This window comes from Netta rufina (assembly GCF_964035555.1).
Source record: "Netta rufina genome assembly, chromosome: 14".
NCBI classification, from domain to species: domain Eukaryota; kingdom Metazoa; phylum Chordata; class Aves; order Anseriformes; family Anatidae; genus Netta; species Netta rufina.
This window is the reverse complement of record NC_140137.1, coordinates 20,119,479-20,139,079: the sequence shown is the minus strand read 5'-3', so window position 1 is coordinate 20,139,079 and position 19,601 is coordinate 20,119,479. Positions and strand designations below refer to the sequence as shown.

At 55.1% G+C, this 19,601-nt stretch overlaps 1 protein-coding gene across 1 annotated transcript in view; it reads right to left on the bottom strand.

The window, feature by feature from the left end:
- SH3RF2 (SH3 domain containing ring finger 2) overlaps positions 1-14,968 on the bottom strand; it is a gene marked incomplete at both ends in the record, with an annotated part of 30,114 nt that extends 15,146 nt beyond the window's left edge. The window contains 2 exons of the mRNA XM_084294995.1: positions 1,869-2,138; positions 14,597-14,968. Of these exons, the coding sequence (XP_084151121.1) occupies positions 1,869-2,138; positions 14,597-14,968 (642 nt within the window). The remainder of the gene's footprint in view (positions 1-1,868; positions 2,139-14,596) is intronic.
- Positions 14,969-19,601: the final 4,633 nt, after the last annotated feature.

The following is a 19,601-nucleotide window of genomic DNA, read 5'->3' as shown; positions in this document are numbered from 1 at the left end:
AAGACTCACGTTTCTGAGCTATCCAGCAAAATTAAATCTTGTCAATTTTTAATATGCTTTGATTTCATTTTAATGAAATCTGCTGTAGGTTTATGGGGGGCAAGTAAAGAGAACTCTACAAGAGTTTTTTTTCTCTCTTTTGAACTAATGAACAAAGTTTGGGTTTAAACTTTTATCTGCTCTGAGGTTCAAGGGGTCAGAGAAGGCTGGGTCCTGCCGGCCAAAATATTTACGCCCATGCAGGGTACAAGCACGAATCTTCTACCTGAATTGGTGAAAATTTTGTGTTTGTCTTGCAGCAGGTGAATGACTCTTCAGGCTCAGACAGGCAAATGGGAGCTGGCTACTGGCTACTTCCATGAACAAGAGCAAGAGATTGCTCTTCAGTGCCGCACACAGGTCCAGGCTTGTGGCCAGCTCTCTGCAGCTTCTCCTGAGAAGCCAGATGGACCCGGCGGCCCTCAGACATTCTGTGACTTGGTGGTTCTGTGAACTCTGGCATCACCCATCCAAGGCTCCGCTGTGCCTCTGCTGGGGTTCCCCTGCCTGCTGCGGCTCCTGGAGGGAATCATTTACAGGGCTTGCAGTAAGAGGGCTCCCCAGGCTGCTCTGCATCACTGAGCATCACATCACCTGGAGGCTTCTGCAGAGGGGAGCTGCTGAAGTTCCTGTGCCAATCTTCCCAAACTCTATGCAGAAACACCTGACGGGTGTTGCAGAGCTCGGGGAGAGGAGGATGTTCGTGCCTCTTTGAAGAAGCATCTGTTTGTTTTAGATGTGTGCTCACTCCCCGTGTGTGAACTCTGCTGTGGGAGAGGAGAGGAGCACAGCCTCCCAAAAGCAAATAAACAGAGTGAGTAAGCCCTGAAACAAAGGCAAATAAAGTGGAAGAGAAAAAAGACACACAGACAGCAGGAAGCTGAGGAAGGCGCCTCCTGCTAATAAGTAAATCCTAATGACAAAGGAAGGACTGCTGGCTGCCCAGGCTCTCTGCATCGGCGCTAGCAAGCTGAAAACCCCCACTTCACAGGGCTGCTGCTGATGTGCAGCGCTGTTCCAAACCGTTTTTTTCTTTTGTTTCCTCCCCTTCTTAGTCAGAAACCACATCTGGCTCCTGGCTGTTTGATTTCCCATCCCCTGGCCTCCCCACATCCGGCTCTGCCTCCTCAGACACCTGGCCTGGACCACAGCCTCCCTCCCCTGCCTCTCCTTTCTGCTGGGGAGAGCTCAAAGAGCCTCGGCCTGTGCTGCCAGCTGGAGAGAACAGAGGTGGCTTCCCTGCTAGGACACTGATGCCTCCAGGCACTGCTTTCTCCGCTGTGCTTTGTGATGCCTCACCTCCTTTTGACAGTATAGGGACAATTGACTTTGCTGGGAGGTGCAGTTACTCAGAAAAGTGTGTCCTCTAACCGAGAGCAAATGCAAGCTCCGCAGCCTTTGGGGAATAAAAGCAAAGGCAGTAAAAGTTCAGGTCCTACCCTGCCAGTGTGTGCATTGGCTGAATATGTTCGGGCTGCAGAAGTGAGGTATTACCAGACTGGAAGCAATTTTCTGTAACGTGTCAGTGGGTGTCTTTTTGGTGCGTTGTGGTGCTGAGAGCAGCCCACCACCAGCAGCTGCTCCTCGTCAGCTAAAGCAGCTGAACCCAGGGGCTGAAATTGCTGCTCAAGATGACCTCATCCTGACTGTGTCTGTGCATGCCCTCGGGGAGCCATGGGGCTTTAGCCACTGCTGCCAGTGTCTGAAACCTTCCTGACTTTCAGAAGAGCTGCTCTAGCGCTGTGAAGCAGCCAAACGCGATACAATCCACAGAAGAAAGCCAGCCCAGCCCGTGTCACCCAGCCTTTGGCTGCGCAGGGTGGTGTTACCTTGTGAAATGTCAGGCACTCTTTGTTTTCACTTTTGTCCCTGCTTCTCAGGTCAAAGTTGTAAAGTGCTCTGCAGAGGGGTGGTGGCAGGGGCAGGTGCTTGATGACTTGCACAGAGCTGGCTGGGAAGACGCCGCTGATCCCGTTGGCCTCACCCAGGTACCAGTTCTCATCCAGCTGTCGGAGCAGCATGATGATGTCCCCTTTGTTGAACCTCAGCTCGCCAGGATTGTGCCCTCGGTAGGTGTACAGTGCCTTGGCTCGTGGAACCTGTGGGATGAGAAACAACCCTTAGAGCTCAGCTGTGACAATGGTGTTTCACATAGACAGAATTCCCCAAAAGTACTTGGTAATTACTGGGAAAAAGTTAGAGGTCTAAGGCTGAAGCATGCATTTATAGTGATTAACTACCCACATCCTTTCTTGATGTCTTTTTCTAATGAAGAAGCTCCAAAATACTTATTCCAAATTTGTATCTAGATGAAAAGCAGGCTGAACTTGTCTGAGAATATTAAGAAACAATTAATGCCTTAAACTAGTCTTCCCATGGGATTTTTCTGCCTGCTCTAAGCTCTCTTCTAATAAAATGCCTGTTGTAATGAACATGGTATTTCTGTTTCAGCATGTCCGGAGGTGACAGCAGCTGTGGGGCACCTGATGGCTGTCACCTGCAGGGCCCAACACAGCATCTTCAGGAGCAGCTACGGGATGCAGGTGGGTGCAGGTGCCTTCCTGTGGGCATTGCCCCACTTCAACACTGTGTGACTGTGGTTTTATGTCAGCCTTTAATCTGAGTTTCAGGAAGAGAGGTTTTCTTAATGTTATTGTTGCTGCAGTATAATATGAGAAAGAAGATACTAAACCTAGCGGAAATGAGGGAACTTTACTATCTTGACTCTCATTGAAATGAAGCCACAAGGTTCACTTAAAATAACAGCTTTCCTGACCTTTATCTGTACTAGAAAACTCAATTTAATTTAATACACAATGCAACAGATCATTTAGATGGCTGAATAGATGCAGAGCCAGCCCTGGCCTTGCTGCTGTGAACCCAGACGGTCTGCTCTGGGGCTGCCTGCAGCTGCTTTCCTGCCAGGAGCGCCGTTAGGACGGAGATTTCTGCTGAGGTCCTCTAGATGTGTGTTTTGAAACGGCAAAGCCGAAAGGCTTGCTCTTTATGTACTTGTGTGGAGATCCCTCGAGCATGGTGCTGTGTCCCACAGAGGCACATCCTGAAACAAGGATCCCTCCTGTGGGCCCCGCAGCCTTGGCACAGCCCCAGTGGGTGCAGAGCCCTGGCTCTGCAGGTGGCTGGTGGTGGAAGTCGTAGTCAGGGGAACAGACGTCCTTGTGTGTGCTTGTGAAGCATTACGTGCGTACCGATGCTGTTTTAGCACAGGCTTGTGTTTGTACACCACATTTCCATCATGTATCGGGTGAGCAGTCCTTGCCTCACATCCAGCTGGGAACAGCGGGCACAGCAAGATGCTTGGCAGTGGTGTGCCGATGGGAGAAATTGCTTCTTCACTCGAGGCAAATAGTGATTGGTTTTGGCATGAAGTAAGGCAGCAGTATGAACTAAACTGTAATCTGAACTATTAGAGGTGCAGGTATTGCTTTCTTTGAACTGTACCAGATTCCTGGCTTTGATAGTATCCTGTGTTGTGGGTTTGCTCTCCTTAATCCCTCCTGATTAACAGTAACGCTGTTTCTGACCGTGGGAGCTTTGCTGCCTTCGGTGCGAATCCTGCGTTACGGGACGGATCCATTTTCTGCCTTCTGACACGGCAGCGTCTCCCTCAAAGGGCTCCTTGGACCAGAGGGGAGGCTTTGCACTGGGGCTGGGGAAAGCAGCGCTGGCAGAAGGGACCGGTCCCACAGCGCGTCCCCCTGCCTGCCGCGGGGCTCCATCTCCCGGCTTTCTGTGGGGGGCTGCGGCATGGACGGGTGGGTGGCGAGGGGACTGCGGGGCCGGGGGCTTCACTTCCCCGGGTCGGTCCCCCTGGGAGGGCAGGAAGGGGAAGGGAGACGCAGCGCTGATTCCTGGAGTGTGGAAAAGACCACAGAAAATGTTTTGAGTCTGGGGAAAAGATCTTTCAGCACTCCCAAATGCTGACACTTGGTAGGGAAAAGGAGCCAATAAGTGGAAAAATTGTATGTACCGCGCTTCCTTCAAAGCATTTGGAACAGGAAGCAATTAGTTTAATGTTTAGTTCTAATTGACTCGTCCGTTAATTTGCACTAATAGTAAATGCATGCGCTTGGCTTGTTAACACTGAAAGCACATTGCTGAAAAAAAGGGAAATAATGAAAATCAGAGTCAGGCAAGCTTTGTTCTGCCATCCATCCTCAGAGCACAGACTGGAAATACTGACTCGGGCAGCACTCGAGCAAAGAAACCATTGCAGATGCCTGCCTGGGCACGCACACCTCCTCCAGCAGGGCCCAGGCTGCGGGTCTCCGGGGGAGAAAACCTGCAGGGTCACGGGAGGGCTCGGCCGCATCCGCGAGACTCGGAGACACTCCCAGTGTCAAACCAGGACGAGGAGCACGGCTGGAGTGCTTTAGGAGTGACCAGAAAACGTAAAGGACTCGTGCAGACTGTGAGAGCAGGGCTTCTAGAAGGGGAACGCAAACGTCCGGGAAGATGAGAGAGTGGTTGCACAACGAAATAAGGCCAAACATAAAAGGCACCAAGAACGAGTTATGGAAATGTATTAAAAATAAGAGAAACTCTGAAATGAAATGCAAACCTATTACTGCTGGGAAATGGTGAACAAGCAATGGGGTAGTCTGGAATGTTCTTTCTCCAGCAAGAAAAAGGATGATCAGATACCCTGAGAAATTAATTTTAATGAGACAGGAGTGTGGGCCTGACTAGAGGACTGAAACCTGGCTGGAACAAAGGTGTTTGTGACATGAGGGCTTGCAGAAACTCACCCCTGAGTGCGTGAAGAAAGGGTCAGGTACCCTCTGAGCAATTAGTGCTTGTCTGCAAGAGCTCCTGGAAGGCAGAACTGCTCCCGCAGGACGGGAATAAAGTTTCTGAAGCTGTGTGTGGCCACGACCCCTGCCTCCAGACATGCCCATGCAGAGCTGAAGTTTTGTTATAGGAAAACTTGTCTCCCTGGGTGCAGCAGAGTATTTCTGGCATTGCTAGAAATACCAGCAGCAGTGCACCTGGTGGGCAGGGTTGGCGCTTTCGTGGCCCTGCCACAAGCGCCGATTTGTCTGGCAAATAGCGCACGGGGGTCTCCTGGCTGTGCAGGGCAGGCGGGATGCGGCCAGCGCTGGGGTACGGGCTGCTGGCTCCCATGGTGGGGGGCCCAGCCACAGCTCCCGGCTGGGGAGGACGAGCAGGTCTGGTGCTCTCGGGCTGGGCAGACGCCAATGGAAATGGCCCTGGCTTGTGGCTCGGTGCCGGGAGGCTGCGGGGGAAGCGAGCGCAGCCGGCGGCGGGGCCCCTGGCAGCAGCAGCGGAGCTTCCCAAACCCGTCCTGGGAGAAGGGCCCGCGGCACTCCCAGCTCGCCGCCGCAGCCCTGAGGTTCCTCGTCCCCGCTGCTTCCCCCGGCTGGGAGCCTGTGGCCTGGGCACCCCATGGCTGTGCCCTCTGGGACATTCCCAAAGTGGCGTGAGGGGTAACGGGCTGGGCCAGGCCGGACTGGGCTTTCTTCCTCTGGCCACGGTCACAGCCTTCGCTTCTTTACCTCTTCTTTCACCTTCCTCTCACTTCCATGCCCTCTCAAATCTCACTGCTCCTTCTGCTTTCCAGCGTCCCTCTAAGTCTCGTTTTTTCTCCCAGCTGTGTCCTGGAGCTTGTAACGATGAATTGGCAGAATCTCACCCAGATTCTGTGTGAGCAGAGCATGTATTCGCTCACTGAAACTTGTTGCAAAACATGTGGATGCAAAATTATACTTAATATTAATGGTTATATGCTTCTTTAGCATCCCAAAAAATATTCAGAATCTTGGTCTTTTGGGACTTCTTAGTCATTTTGCACACTCACAAGGTGAGGTCGGTGTGTCCCTTCATGGCCACCTCGCCAGGAATCGTTACAAGGCTGGTAAGCCCACGAGGCGGGTGCACCCTGTGGCTGTTCCCCACGCAGTGGATTTGAGGCTGGTGGGGGAGAAAGGGTTTTCTGACCATTCTTGGTATTTGGCACTGGCTGTGCTAGGCAGCCATCCAATACATCTGAGTTTCCCTCCGTACAAAACAAAGACGCAAATTAAAAATATGCACATGTGTGTGTAAAGAAGCGATTCAAAGCATCCCTTCATAGCTGGGAGAAATGTGCACTATAATTATCTTAAATGAGCTAGTTATAACGTCCTCGTTATTGACAGAGGGTTAACGTAAGAGCACACCCTCACAGCACTGGTATTGAAAAAAGAGAAGTGTACGGGGCTGCGGGGTGGGGGTCACCGGGGGCTGGCAACTCACGGTGCCAGGGGCGAGGAAGGGGAGCTCCCAGCACAGCGCTCTCCCCGCGCACCCTGTTGGTGGTGCCAGGCAATGAGGCTGTGCCGGTGGCAGTGCCTGTGCCTGAGCAGGACGGAGGTGCTGGGCAGCAGGGGGCTGACACACACACACAGACACACAGACACACAGACACATGCCTGTGCTGGGCTCCGCTCGCTGCCTCCTGCCCAGCCAGGCAGGGCTCACTCCGAGCGGCCGCGGTGCTGAGCTCAGCGCTTCCCAGCAGCTCTGCCTGCTGCAGGAGGGTTGGCATCTGTGTCGTGCAGAGGCAGCGACATTCCCACGGCCCCACCATTCCCTAACACCTAACAGACACCCTGAGATGAGAGATTTATTCTAGGATAGTGCTAATCATTGCCAGGAAGAGAAGAAATCCACTCCTGGATGTTTTCCAGCTTGGTTTCTTTCCCAGTAGACACTTTGGATTCTGTGTGGAAGTGTTTTGGGGTTGTTTTTCATTTGAGCTCTAACGCCTCGGGGCTGTTGGAGTGTTTGACGCTGTTCGGGGCGGGGGGCACACAAGGAGCTGCGTCCCTGGGGCTCACCCACGGGGCGATGCGAGGCAGCGCCCTGCCTGCCCCTGACGCCCTCGCGCTGGCTCCATGCCTGCGTGCCGGGAGCCCGAGTCTGAGCCGGGACTGGGACCCGCGGTGCTGCTGCATGCCGAGCTGCAGGCACCCACCACCCACATCAGGCTCCAAAGGGCATGGCGGCCTTTGGTAACGAAAAATAATCATTAAAAGCTGCATCCATTTGATGGCTAGATTTCTGCAAGCCTCCTTTAACGTCCTGCCAGGGACTGCCAGCCTTTCAGCTGGGATGAATGAGCCCTGCCTCGTTTCCTTTGTGTGATCAGTGCAGTTTTTAGGGCTCTTTAGGATCCAGTTGGATGAAAAGAGCTATTTGAATGTAAATTAATTGCCATTACAATTCTGTTTTTCTGCTTTTCAGCAGAGGAGATAACTCCAGCCTTGTCACATAGAACAAAACCATCAAAAGCGAACTTGTCATTTCAATCTCCTCATGTAATTATGTTCTGAGGCTTCAGACAGTTGGGTAGTTTCGGCATTCCTTCTCCCCGAGGAGGACGGCTCGCATCTTCCAGGCGCCAGCAGGCTGCTCGTGCAGGCGGAGCAGCTGGGGGGGCGCGAGACGGGCTGCGGCCAGGGGCTGGGGGCGAGCGCACGGACACGGCCGGGTATGGAAAGCGTTGTCTGCAGCTACGGGTGCTGCTGGGTGTGTTCACTGGCTGGGGAGATGAACCCTGACCAGCGGGGCACGAGGCGGCAGGCACTGGGCACTGGCGCAGCCCCGTGGGGTGATGGCAGTGGGGGGAGCGCTCGTGGCCTGCTCACCACTGGGCTCAGGATGGGAGCCGTGCTGAGACCTCCTGAGGCCACTTCTGAACTTTGCCTGTTGTTATTCTGGCTGTGTAATGCAGGAGGGGGGGAGTGGGAAACAGGGAAAATGGTTAAAGAAAGTGCAGAGCAGCTTTTACCACAAGAAGCTCAGAGGATTCTGCACCCAGCAGCTGCCTGACTCAGTGCCGACGCGCACCCACCCCTGAGGTGGAGCTCAGCGGCTGCTTGCAGGAGCTTCCCAGCGGCTGAGAGGAGCACAGTGCCATATTAGGCCTCGCCTGGCCCGCGTGAAACCGCAGGAGAGACTCTAGGCAGGCAGAACGAGTGCCAAGATGCAAGCAGTGCAGGCGTTACGCCAGGGCTTGGCTTCGTTTCGGGGATGTGCTCTCCTGGGCGCAGGTAGAGCTGCACAGGGGAGGACGGGGGGATCAGGCGGGGGGACAGGGGAGTGCTGGGGACACGAGGGGGGCGCAGCATGGGCACAGCCGGGCACCCAGTGCGGGGCCGTGGCTGCAGCACCCGCACCGAGCCCCCCGCCTCCTCCCCGCCGGCGGCTGCTATCAGATGGCCGTGTCTCTGCTGCAGTCAGCACTCTGGGATAGTGGCTACCTTGTGTGTCACGGCTTTAAGCCGCACGGAAAACAAAATGTGTCAGCCCTCAGCATGCCTGGTCATGATTCTTCGGGACCTTGCTTCTCAGCCGTGGCCGTGTGCCACGAGGGAGGAAACCCGGGCACTGCTCCTCTCCGCTTTCTGCCCTCGCGTGTTCCTGCCGGCTGTGCCGCCTCCCTTTGCCGGGAAGGGGAAATCGTGCTGCCGCCCCAGCTCCCAGTGCTGCTGCTCTGAGGTCACTGTCCTCGCGGCCTTGGCTGTGCTCACTCTCACCCAGAGCTGGACCTGGAAGCAGGAGCCCTTCTGCCCTTTCTGCACTTACATCTCCTGAAGGAGGCTGACTGACCCTGGAACCGAGTTATGCAAGAATCAAGCAGATGTGGTTTCCCAGCAGGCAGGGCTTGCTCTCCCTTCTCTGCAAAGCCAGCAGGAACTTCTGGGCCCATCAGTTGTTCAGGACCCAAAGGAAACCCTTGCAAAGGGATCCGATTTCCATAGGACAGATGTTTGTCTCTTAAAAAGAGTGCCTAAACTGCATTGCCCATCCTGGCACCCAGACAAGAGGGAGATTGCCTGAGCTAAGAGTAAAAGGCTAGGCTCAAATATTCACTCACAGGGTCCTAAGGAAAAAGTTTTCTTAAGAACAAAGACTATGATTCTTTATTCAGCTGCACAGCAGAATTCCAATGCTCAGTGGAGTTTGAGTACCTGACAGTTAGTAACAGCACAGCAAGAGCCTGCATTTAAGGGCAAGCGCTGCAGCTTCCCCTGTGAGAAGGGCAGAGGAGATGTAAGGGAGAGGAGGGGAGGCTCCGACTGCAGTAGGGCATCGGTGTCCTCCCTGCCGGCAGTGAGCCCCCGGGGCTGCCTCTGAGCTTTGCCCCGGCAGTGCCACGCAAGAGCTTTTCTGTCCCTGTGCCCCCAGCCATCGTGGGGAGCAGCACCAGGCAGGTGCCATGCGGCAGGGCCCGGGGATGTGCCGGCCACGGGCGGGGAAGCTCGGCGAGAAGAAGGGGAGCCTCAGACTTTCAGCCTCCTCGCTGACCACGGCGCTTAATAGGTGAACGCGCTACCCTGCAGAAATCCTGTTATTCTATTCCTGACTTGCCAGCTGAGGCTGACTCATTGCCTTGGTAACAAATTAAAACACTTTCATGTGTTAGCTCAGCGCCCAGTTTTGTGGAACCAGGGAAACTTGCTCCTGCTGCGGGCCCCAGTGCCCTGCGCGGAGCAGCCCGGGAGCGCCCCGGCCCCGCTGCGGCCTCAGGCCCCGGTGGGAGCTGCGCGGAGCCACCCGTGTGGGCCGAGCCGCCTGCCCCATGCCCTCCCCTGGCCCTGGGGCTGGCGTCCTGCATGGGGACCCCTGACCAGGAGGACGAGTGGCTCTGTACCGCCCTGTGTAACACCGGCTCTGCTCGTAGCCACCTGCTTCTGGGCGGCCGAATGCGCTGCTGTGGAACGCGCCTCTGTGGGGTGCGAGTTGTCAGGCGATCGATACTGAGGCGGCTTTACTCTCTTCGATAGATATGGGATGTTGAAACTACATGCAAAGGGGGGAGAAGCCATACGATGGGGTGTGCGTACGAGGCCAAGCAGGGGGCAGTCCCTCAGGTTGCCCTGATGGAGGCAGCTGGAGGAGAACTGGGGCAAATCCATCCTCCCAGAGGGTCGCAGGACCCCACAGTGTGCAGCAAAATGCAGCGCCTTGATTTCCAGGGGAAGAGGCAGCCAGGGCAGGTGGCAGCCAGGCACAGGGATGTCCTGCAGCCGGAGGGCAGCCTGCACCATCCCGAGGTGGAGCCGATGGGATGTGCAGAGCTCCCCTGACTGCAAGGCCCATCCAGCTCCTGCCCAGTGCCGCCCGACCCTGACACGTCTCAGTCCTGCGATGGCGCAGGAACTGGCTTTTGTTTTCCTTAGGGAAGTTGCTCAGTGATCGGGGTCAGAAAACGTTCGCTCCTGCTGGGTGCAAGCATGAAGGTTGCTTTGAAGAAGGTTTTGAAAAGAGCCAGCAATCCAAATCCTGTCTGTCAAATTCAGAAAGGAGCTGGAGATGTTTCTGGAGGAGCAGAAAATACCAAGGCGCAGGCACTATATATAGACGCCCATGTGAAGGTGGCGATGTTGGAGTGTGGTGTATTTTTATCCCGATAGAGGTGTTATCTGTCTATCTCCATGAAGTGCTGGAGGGGGCTGTTGCAGCACTCGGTTCATGCAAAGAGAGAACAGCCGAAGTCACAGGTAAAGAGGCACGGTCTGTTTCCACGGGCAAGCCGTCCCTCTCGCAACCCTTCTCCTCCGTCTCATTTGGCCTCGTGTTTGCTGCAGGACAGAGCCCACTGCCCCTGCAGCTGCTGGGTGCCTGCCCTAGCTCTGTGCGCTGCAGCACAGCGTCCTCATCCCCGGCAGCGCCAGGGCCGTGCTGGGCTGCAGCCCGCTGGGACGGACGCTTCGGCAGAGCAGGAACCGCATCTCGCACACGCCAGGGGCGGCTCCTCAGAGTTCAAAGGATTCAGCGTAAATTATTTACGCATTCACCTCCCAGCAAATCCTTTCATTTCTGAGTTCCAGACAGTTTATTACGTGGAGATCCTGAAAATCCTAAGTCTTGGCCTCTTGGCATAGACGTTAAAGATCTTAAGCCTGGCCAGACGTCCCCGGAGCAGCTTCCCAGGCCGTGCTCACCGGCCACATGCACAGAGCTGGAGCGCGCCTGGCCTGTGCTGGGACTCGGGAGGCACATTCAGAAGGGCTGTCAGTGCCACCCAGTGAGAGAGAGTTTGGGGTGGGCTGCAACTGAAATATTCCCTGTCCTCTGAGGGCTTCGGCTCCTTGGAGCTCCCGCCTGCAGCCGGCATGGCGTGTTGATTGTGCAGCAGCTCTGCTGGGGACTGCTCGCACTTCACGCCGAATGTTGTGAATTCTTGGCTTGCTGTGTGACGAGGGGATTTATTTTGTTAATTATTTATTTTTGTTGGCTTCATGGACACTTGTGAGGCTGAAGAGCAACAAGCTGGCAAGAAAACACCTCCGAGAGGAGAAACTTCAGTCTAACTTGTGATTTCTCAGCTCCATGAAGTAATTCAGTTTATTTATAGAAGGTCTTTTTGAAAAAGCAAAGCATGTCCTGTATCCCGCTTCTGATGGCATATCTGGCTGCAGTGCGGCATGGCGCACATTAATTTTGCTTTGTAGCGTGGTGTGCAATATTGGCAGTAATTAGCAGTCTGTGCGGACTGGGGCAGTCTTTCTTTGGAGACCACACCACCTTCCAGCGCATTGCAGATGAATGCTGCATTTGGGGTTACCCAGGAAGCAGCTGCGGTGGGGCAGCTGTGCTGGAGCAGGGCCGCAGGAGCTCCGTGCCCCTTGGGGTGAAGCAGGTCTTGTCTGATGACACGAAGGCCAGACCAGTGCCAGCGCTACCCAAAACCCAGCAACAACCTCAGTGCGCCCTGAAATGCCACTTGGTTATGTGCATACAAGCAAAAAAAATGCCTTTCAGGGCCACGTGCATCCCTCAGCGCAATGGTGCCACCTCCCCCCGTGCCAGCCCAGGGACAGGACAGGGACGGGCACAGGATGGGGACGCGCTGCCTGCGGGGTGGTGGGGACAGGCAAGCACCGGTCACGTTCCTGGGGCTCTTAGCGTCTGGGTGCCAGTGAGGCTGCAATCAAGATGCTCACGAGCTATCTCTGCATCTGACCAGCTGTTTTACTACTCATCATTTTCCCCTGGTTTGGGCTTTTTGAACTCGGGTCATTTCAAGAGTACTATCAAATCCTTGAAGATGCAGAGATGAGAAAGTTAAAATCAGCTCAGAAGTTTGAACTTTTCCACAAAAGAGATCTAAAAATAATCTTAAAACCAGATTTCTGTTTTGGAAGATGTCTTTGTGCTTGCTAAATAATAATAATAATAATAATGGTAGTAGGAGTAGTAATAATAATAACAGTAGTAGTAGTAGCAGCAGTACAATGGTCTTAAATAAGCCCATGGAGAGATGCTGATCTCAGACGGACATCATAAAGGGTCCTTTCCTGCTCACTAAAGTCTTCAAGTGTTTTGTGAGCATCCACTGATGCCAGCTGGCCGCAGGGCTGGGCAGTGCTGGTGGCAGGAGCCAGCGCTGCTGCCGCTGCTCCTCTGATGGGAGGTGAGGCTCCAGTCCTGGTGCCCACGCTGCTCATGGGAGCCACGACCACAGACCGCCTCCCAGCCTCTTCTGCTGACAATCTGGCACTGTTTGGTTCTATAAAAGCCAGCTGCCACAGAAGTGTCTGCTCTGAAGTTCAAGTTGCTGGAGGCCTCTGCGTATCCAAATTGCTTCAGCGATGTAACTCATCACTTGTTCCTGGCGTTTGTGCGCTCAATGCTGCAAGCAGACAAGCCGTCCTTACTGTGTCCTGGCCTCCTTGCAGCACAGGCACTTGCAGGGGTCCCTGCTGCTGCAGGGGAAGAGCTGGTGCCGGGTGTCAGCCCTGCAAATGCTGTGCGTGCACTCCTGCCCCCTCGGGCAGCTGTAGTGGCACAGCCCTGGCAGTGTGTGTTTGGAATCACCAGAATCCAAACGTGACTAATGGTCGCGTTCTTCACCTCGTAGTTGAGGTTTTCAAAGTATTTTCTAATTAATTAACTCATTAAGTCCAAGAGCATTCCAGTGTACTGTGTTTTACACCCCTTCATCAGAGAGCATGGGGAGCCGGGGCCACCCGGTGCCTTTCGGCAGCGCCACGCAGTGCTGGCCCTGCTGAGCACCACAGCCAGGCTCAGCTTTGGCAGAAACACTTTGGGAGCTGCCAACGGGAGAGCTGCCATGGTGCAGCACCAGCAGCAAGTTTCTACCTGTCCTAAGAGCTAGTATGGAAACGCAAAAGGGGCGAGAGAGAAGAAAAACAAATATGAGCATGTTTGCTGGGGAGCGCCGCTCACTGCCAGGGATCGGGCTGCCCCTCTGAGCTGAGGCACGAATTCTTGGTACGGAGGAGCACGGGGCAGAAGTGGGAGACACCTGTGGGGCCGGCCTGCCCACCGGTGGGCACACACAGCCACGTGGAAGCAGCAGCCGTGGTGCTCCCACACGCCAGAGCCGCTGCTCCTCACCCGACTGCTGCGACGTGCCCCAGGGTAGGGCACTGGGCACCGCGGCACAGGAATCATGTCTGCTGCCCGTGGTAAAGGGACTCATTGCACGTCTCAGGGCCACACCGCCACGTTTTCCAGTGGGAAAACCTGGGCACGAGCTCCAGAGATGGGTCTGGCTGCTGTGTGTGACACGTTCAGGATGAGCTATCAGTGCTCCAGAGCTTCCCTGCGGTGCCTGCAGCAGCTCGGGCCCACACGACGCGCGGTGCCCTCTGCAGCCGTACAGCCTCACGCGCGAGGATACGCCTTTACAACACGCCGGGCAGAAAACCTGCTACGGGTCTGCCCCTGAGTTTGTGTCTGCAGTTCTGAGGAGTGCCCTCAGGTTTATCAGCCAATCGAGTCAAGCTCGTGAATGTTACGGAAAGCTTCCAGAGGTATTGTACAGAACAGTGCAGGTGAAAGAAATGGGAATCCAGGAATATAGCACAGGAACGGTGAGGCCACGAGTCAGTCTGCTCTCAAAATGCAAGCTGAGCCAGGCTCCTTACCAGGTCTCATACCACATCCTAATTATTTCAGGAAAGCTTTTGTACTGTTAGAGAAAATTACAGAAACAACTTACAATTTTAAAATTAGCCTAGGAAATCATCACTAGATGAAGCTGAGCTTAATTTTTTTCCTTAGTGAACCTCAAAGTGTTTTACCAGGGATATAAACATCATTATGCCCACTCCTTCCTTTTTAAAGCCTGGGGAAACTGAGGCGCAGATGAGAAACACCTTTCTCCACCTCTAATAGCCTTGCAACAACTGATTTAATTGCTATCACTCAAAAATCAGTGAATTGCCTGAAAGTTAAAGCATCTGAAATGCCCTCCAAATGTCAGAAGCACCTGAAAACTCCAGAGAAAAAAGCTGCTGTGAAGTTTTTGTAAGGAGACAGGCAAGCTGTCTTTATCTAAGCCTGGGATTCGGTGCAATTACTGTTGTGATGAGCTCCAAATAGTCAAATATCACAAGGAAACAGCAGCCAGATTTGCAAACAAAAGGACAATCTCTCTTACTTCAAACATCAGCATGTATGCATAGCAGCAGTGCTAGCATGGAAGTTTCATAGCTCTTGGCACAGAGGAACAGATCTGTATGCCCACGGCAAAGTGGAGAATGTGGCTGGTGCTTACCCCATCCATGTGGATCCTGGGGCTGGTCGCCAGCCGGTGCTGGTGGAGCTGCAGACCCCGCGGCAGCCTCCGGATGGAGGCGGGGGAGGACAGGAGCCCCGACCTCTGCATTGAGCCGAACCGGGGAACATTCTGTCCGTATCTGACTCCATCCAGCAGGCGAATGAGCAGCAGGTTGGACGGGAGCTGCTCGATGCCACAGAGGACGAGCGTCCTGCACTCGGGGCACCGGAGCTCCTTCTGGGATTTCAGGATCCTCTGCAGACAGGGCTTGCAGAAAGTGTGCTGGCACGGCAGCACCTTTGCTGTGGCGTCGAGCTTTTCAAAGCACACCGGGCACTCCAACAGGTCGAGCAGAGCCAAATCATCCATCTTCAGCACGGGGCTCCCGTCACGGGCTGCGCCGGGGACATCCACATGACACGGGCAGCCGACACGACGCCTTTGCGCACCCACGAGACCGGCGCCGAAACCCTGGGCTCAGGCAGCTACCCTGCACGGAGAGGAGGGGAGGAGGAAAAAAGAGCAGAGCTCGACTGCCGGAGTATGTAATACATCCCACCTACATCGCAAGGCAGTGCCTCACGAGCCAATTTGCAAATGCATGCTTTGCGCTCCCTTCCAAGCCCCGAGTGAGTCATCCGTGATTCAGGAGCGCGAGGGGGCCGTGCCCAGGCGGGTGCCAGCGGCCGGGGAGCCCCGTGGTGGGCCAGGGGCTGCGGCGAGGCCGAAGGCTCCGTGCCGGGCAGGGCGGCTGGGGCAGGCCGGGTGCCATCCTTCCCACTCACGCTCCAGCAAAGTTTTCTCAAACGCTGCCTGCTCTGTGGGTCATAACTGGCAGCACCGCACGGGTGCCACCAGCCCAGCGATGCGAGCCCCATTAAACATCGCCTTGAACCTGCTTTCTCTCGGCTCTGGCTCAAAGCAGCCGCCGGCTGCCCGCAGCCCCTCACACACCTACACACTGCCTTGTTTGCAAGATCAGTCCTAATTAAGCTTTCTATCTACCGGTTTTGACAGCAGTTCTATAAAAAGCCCTCCAAACGCAAATATAATCCTGCTTTACCTTGGAGAGACGCGGGGAGCTGCAGTGACACCCGCGCCCAGCCGGGCTGCCTGGGCTCTCCCTGCAGCCCGGGACGATTACTGCTCCCAATTCCGCCCCCAGCCTGAAGTCACTCAACCCGTTCGGCTCCTTTGGGGCTGCGCCGATCTTCACTCAAGCAGGCGGCTGCGGGTTCAAGTCACGGCTTGTGGGAGCAGCGCATCTCCCGAGCACCCCTGGGCTGGAGCAGATGCTGCAGCCAGCAGCGCCGTGACACTCGTGCGCCCCTCGGCCTGCCCTGGGTGCGCGCTGCGGGACGGCTCCGGCTGCGCTCCGGCTCCTTGCTCTGCTGCCCTACAACAGCGAGCGGCGGGTGGAGCAAAGATCCGAGAGATTCGCCTTTACCATCTCTTCCATACCTCAGCTGTGTGTTTGCAAACTATGAATTAGAGGAAAGGATTGTAAATCGAAAGGAGTTACTTCAGTCTGGTCCTTCTGCAGACAATGCACAGGACACCCTTCATGAAGGACTACTGCAGCAGGCGCTGTTAACATGGTTCTTTTAAAAGTTTTCCCTGCTGATCATGATTTTGTTGAAGCAAAGTTTTCCCTCTCCTGCTCTCTCTCTCTCTCTTTTTTTTTTTTTTTTTTTTTTTTAATGGTGGCCATTTGGCTAAATTAAAACGTTGATGAACATCTTCAGGATAATGCAAAAAAAACACAATTACTTCACTCTGTTTCATCTCAGGTTTCCATCTACTTTGGTATTTCTTTGTAGCCTGTCATGTGTTGATTCATGCTTGGCTGACTGAGTGCACCATTTTTAATGAATGACGTTGAAAACATCTAATCGACTGGCGTTATAAAATGCAGCGTGTGACATCAACTACATTGAAAACAGTTTTTGAAGTTCTTTCCTTTTTTACATATTCTTCCCTATTTCTGTTCTGTGGCTAATACCTACACGGTGCATTTTCATCTGCTTAGAAATGGAAGAGAATTGTGAAATACCTTGCAGCTAGGAAATGGTGGGAGATGAAGCTGCCCAGCTGATTTTGTGCACGCTAGGTAATGATAATCTTTCACGGAATTTGTTTGTGAGTCCTTTTGCAATTTTTCTTAAACTTTTGGTAAGGCCCAACCTAGTCTGATTGTGCTGTCCAAACAACGGGTGGGGTTGAAAGTCTGCCTGAGAGGACACTGCTTCATGGGGCAGTTCTCTAGAACGGCAGATTTCCGTGGAAATCCCTGGGTGCTGTGCAGCGGGGGCGGGCGCGCTGCTGCCCCATGTCCCAGCCGGTTCCAGCCGTGCTCCTGTCACCTCCCAGCCGTGCTGAGCACTCGTGGCCAGGGCAGGAGCCAGGTGCTCGGTGTCTGTGAGCCTGCTGCAGCACAGCAGCAGTCCTGGGGCTCTCCAAGGGCTGCATCTTCATTTTCTCGGCTGAAATGTGTTGCTGTTGGCAGCAGGCAGTGTTTTTTTCTCCCAAGAATGCCACGATATGCTAGAACTTTGGGCAGCTCTTTGTCCGTGAATTCAATAGTGATCACAGCCCAGCTCCAGCCTGCCCAGAGCGTGTGTACTGGGAATCTGTCAGGCAGGGAGCGGGGACCTCTCCTACCAGGAGCTTCCAAATCGCCCCGTACAGTGAGGCCCTGATCTTGATTGCAGTCTCTGGGTTCTGCTGCAATATAAAAAAACGATGATGCCAACTCTTAGCATTTATATAACTCCTTCAGTCTTCAAAACACTTTCCAAACACTAATTCATCTGTGGAACGCCCCTTGGGCTGTCACCCCCACCTCGTATGGAACTGTTCAGGGGACGAGGCCACTCCGCAAATCAGTGCCCGAGCGGGACCAGGCTGTGAGGCTGGTTCTGCACCCGGTGCTCAGACCGTCCCACCGAGCTCCACTGCCTGCCGCTGCCTCTCCCTGGCGGTGCGTCTCGTAACTGGTGCTGAAACACAAAGGCAGAGCTAGAAAGCTGCCAGGGCTCCCCTTTCATTTCAGCCGTCTGCGCTTGATGCCGATGCTGTAATTAGCTCAGGGCTGGATGCGACGGGCGCTGCTCCCCCGCAGCGACACCGCAATGACCCAGCGTGGTCGCCCCCAGCCCCCATGGGGTGCCCTCGGCCCCAGGCTGCCCGTGGGGCTGTGCTGGAGGGTGGCAGGGCAGGGCAGGGCACGCTGCCCTGGCTGAGGCGGTGGATCGTGCCGCTGGGAGCTGGGAAGCAGCATTCTGGGCAGAAACAGCCGCTCCGCTCTGGTTCAGCGCCTGTGCCTGCAGGGAGCAGCGTCCTCTGGCCTGGCCCCATCTCCAAAGCTGTCTCAGGAAGCGGCTCGGAGGAATCCCGGACAGCAAGCACGCTTTGTCACCTCGGCTGGTGGCAGCCCCATGCCTAGCGAGGGGTTCTGTCCCCCCAGGTCAGCTGCCACAAGGAGAAGCTCTCGGTGTTTTCTCAGGGCTGCCCTGGCGGAGCCCCGCGTCCCGGCGCATCGCTCCTGACCTCCCCGTGCAGGGTCCCCGGAGCCCACCCGGCGCTCACCTGCCTGCAGCTCCACCCCGCTGCTAAAACATTCTGCCTGCGAGCTTCCAGCGCACGATCGCACCACTGCAAATAGTATTTCCTTTTGCCAGTTTTGAATTTCACACATTTTAACATCGCTATTTCCAGTTCTTGTGATTATGAGACACTAAGGTATAAATAAGCTTTGCATTTAATGCCTTTAGATCACAAAGAACTCCATGCAGCTAGATGTAATCACTGCCTTTTATGGAGGGGGGAAACCAGAGGTGGGGTGGCTTCGCAAGGTCATAAAAGCGACCAGCGGCAGTCAAGAAGGGGCCCGACATCAAATAACTGCTGTGATCAGCCTTGCCTCACGCACAACCTGGCATACTGTGAGGCATCCTTATAACATTGAAATGAATTTCCTCTTCCTACGGCTGCCTGGGCACGGTTAACAGAAGACAAAGCATTGCTGTAGGAAATGGGAACCTCCTCGCCTCTCACCTCATGCCTATCTGTGTTGAAGGGTGATGAACCTGTGGAAATCCAATGCCATGGCAAGGTGAACATACAACTGGTTCACACAGCCCCGCTAACTTTTAAGCTGATTGCTGTGCCAAACAAGAGTTTCCTTCAGACCTCGCCGTGCCCTGCTGCCTTCCCGTGCTCTGGTTGACCCCGTGAGGGCGCGGGCGCATCCCTGTGTGGCTCCTCGTGCAGGGCTGCCCGTGGGGGCTCCGGGGTGTGCGGAGCAGCTCTGCTTCCCGCACCTCGTGCTGGCTGCTTGAAATAACAACGCTGAACGGTGTGAGCGGGTGGAAGGAGCTTCCCCCAGCAGCCCTTACAGCCTGTGTTTCGGGGTCCTTCTCCTCGCCTGCATGCTCTGTCCCTCCAGGCGACCTGCTGGGTGGCTGGGGACCAGCCCCGCACCCGGGGACCCCGGGATGGGCACGGGGCTGTTACGTGGCTGCTGCAGCCACAGCCTGCATGCGAGGAGCCAGAGCTGGCAGAGGGCAAGGGCTCGGCAGCACCTCACCAGGAGCCTATAAAAAGCCTTCTGTCACACTGCTTATCGCGAGTGGGTGCCACACGCCTCCTCCTCCGGGGAAATAAGGGACCTCTCGTGCTTTTTTTAGATCCTGGAGGGCAGGGAGAGGGGGTGCCACTCACACGCTGCTACAAATTATAGATCTGATGCTAACAGCTTGTCCTCCTACCACCCACCACCCAGGCATGCTGAGCGGCTGTGGTGGCTGCGAGGGGAGGCGAGCGGAGCCCCCGCTGCCCCCTGCCCGGGTAAGGGATGGGGGCGCCTGCCCCAGGCACTGCCCTGCTCGCGCGGCTGCGCCCCATCTGCGGGCAGCGGCACCGGGGCTGTGGTGTGGCTGCCGCACGGGCAGTCCTGTGCTGAGGGAGAGAAGCTGCTGCACGTTTAGCAATTAGACATAAT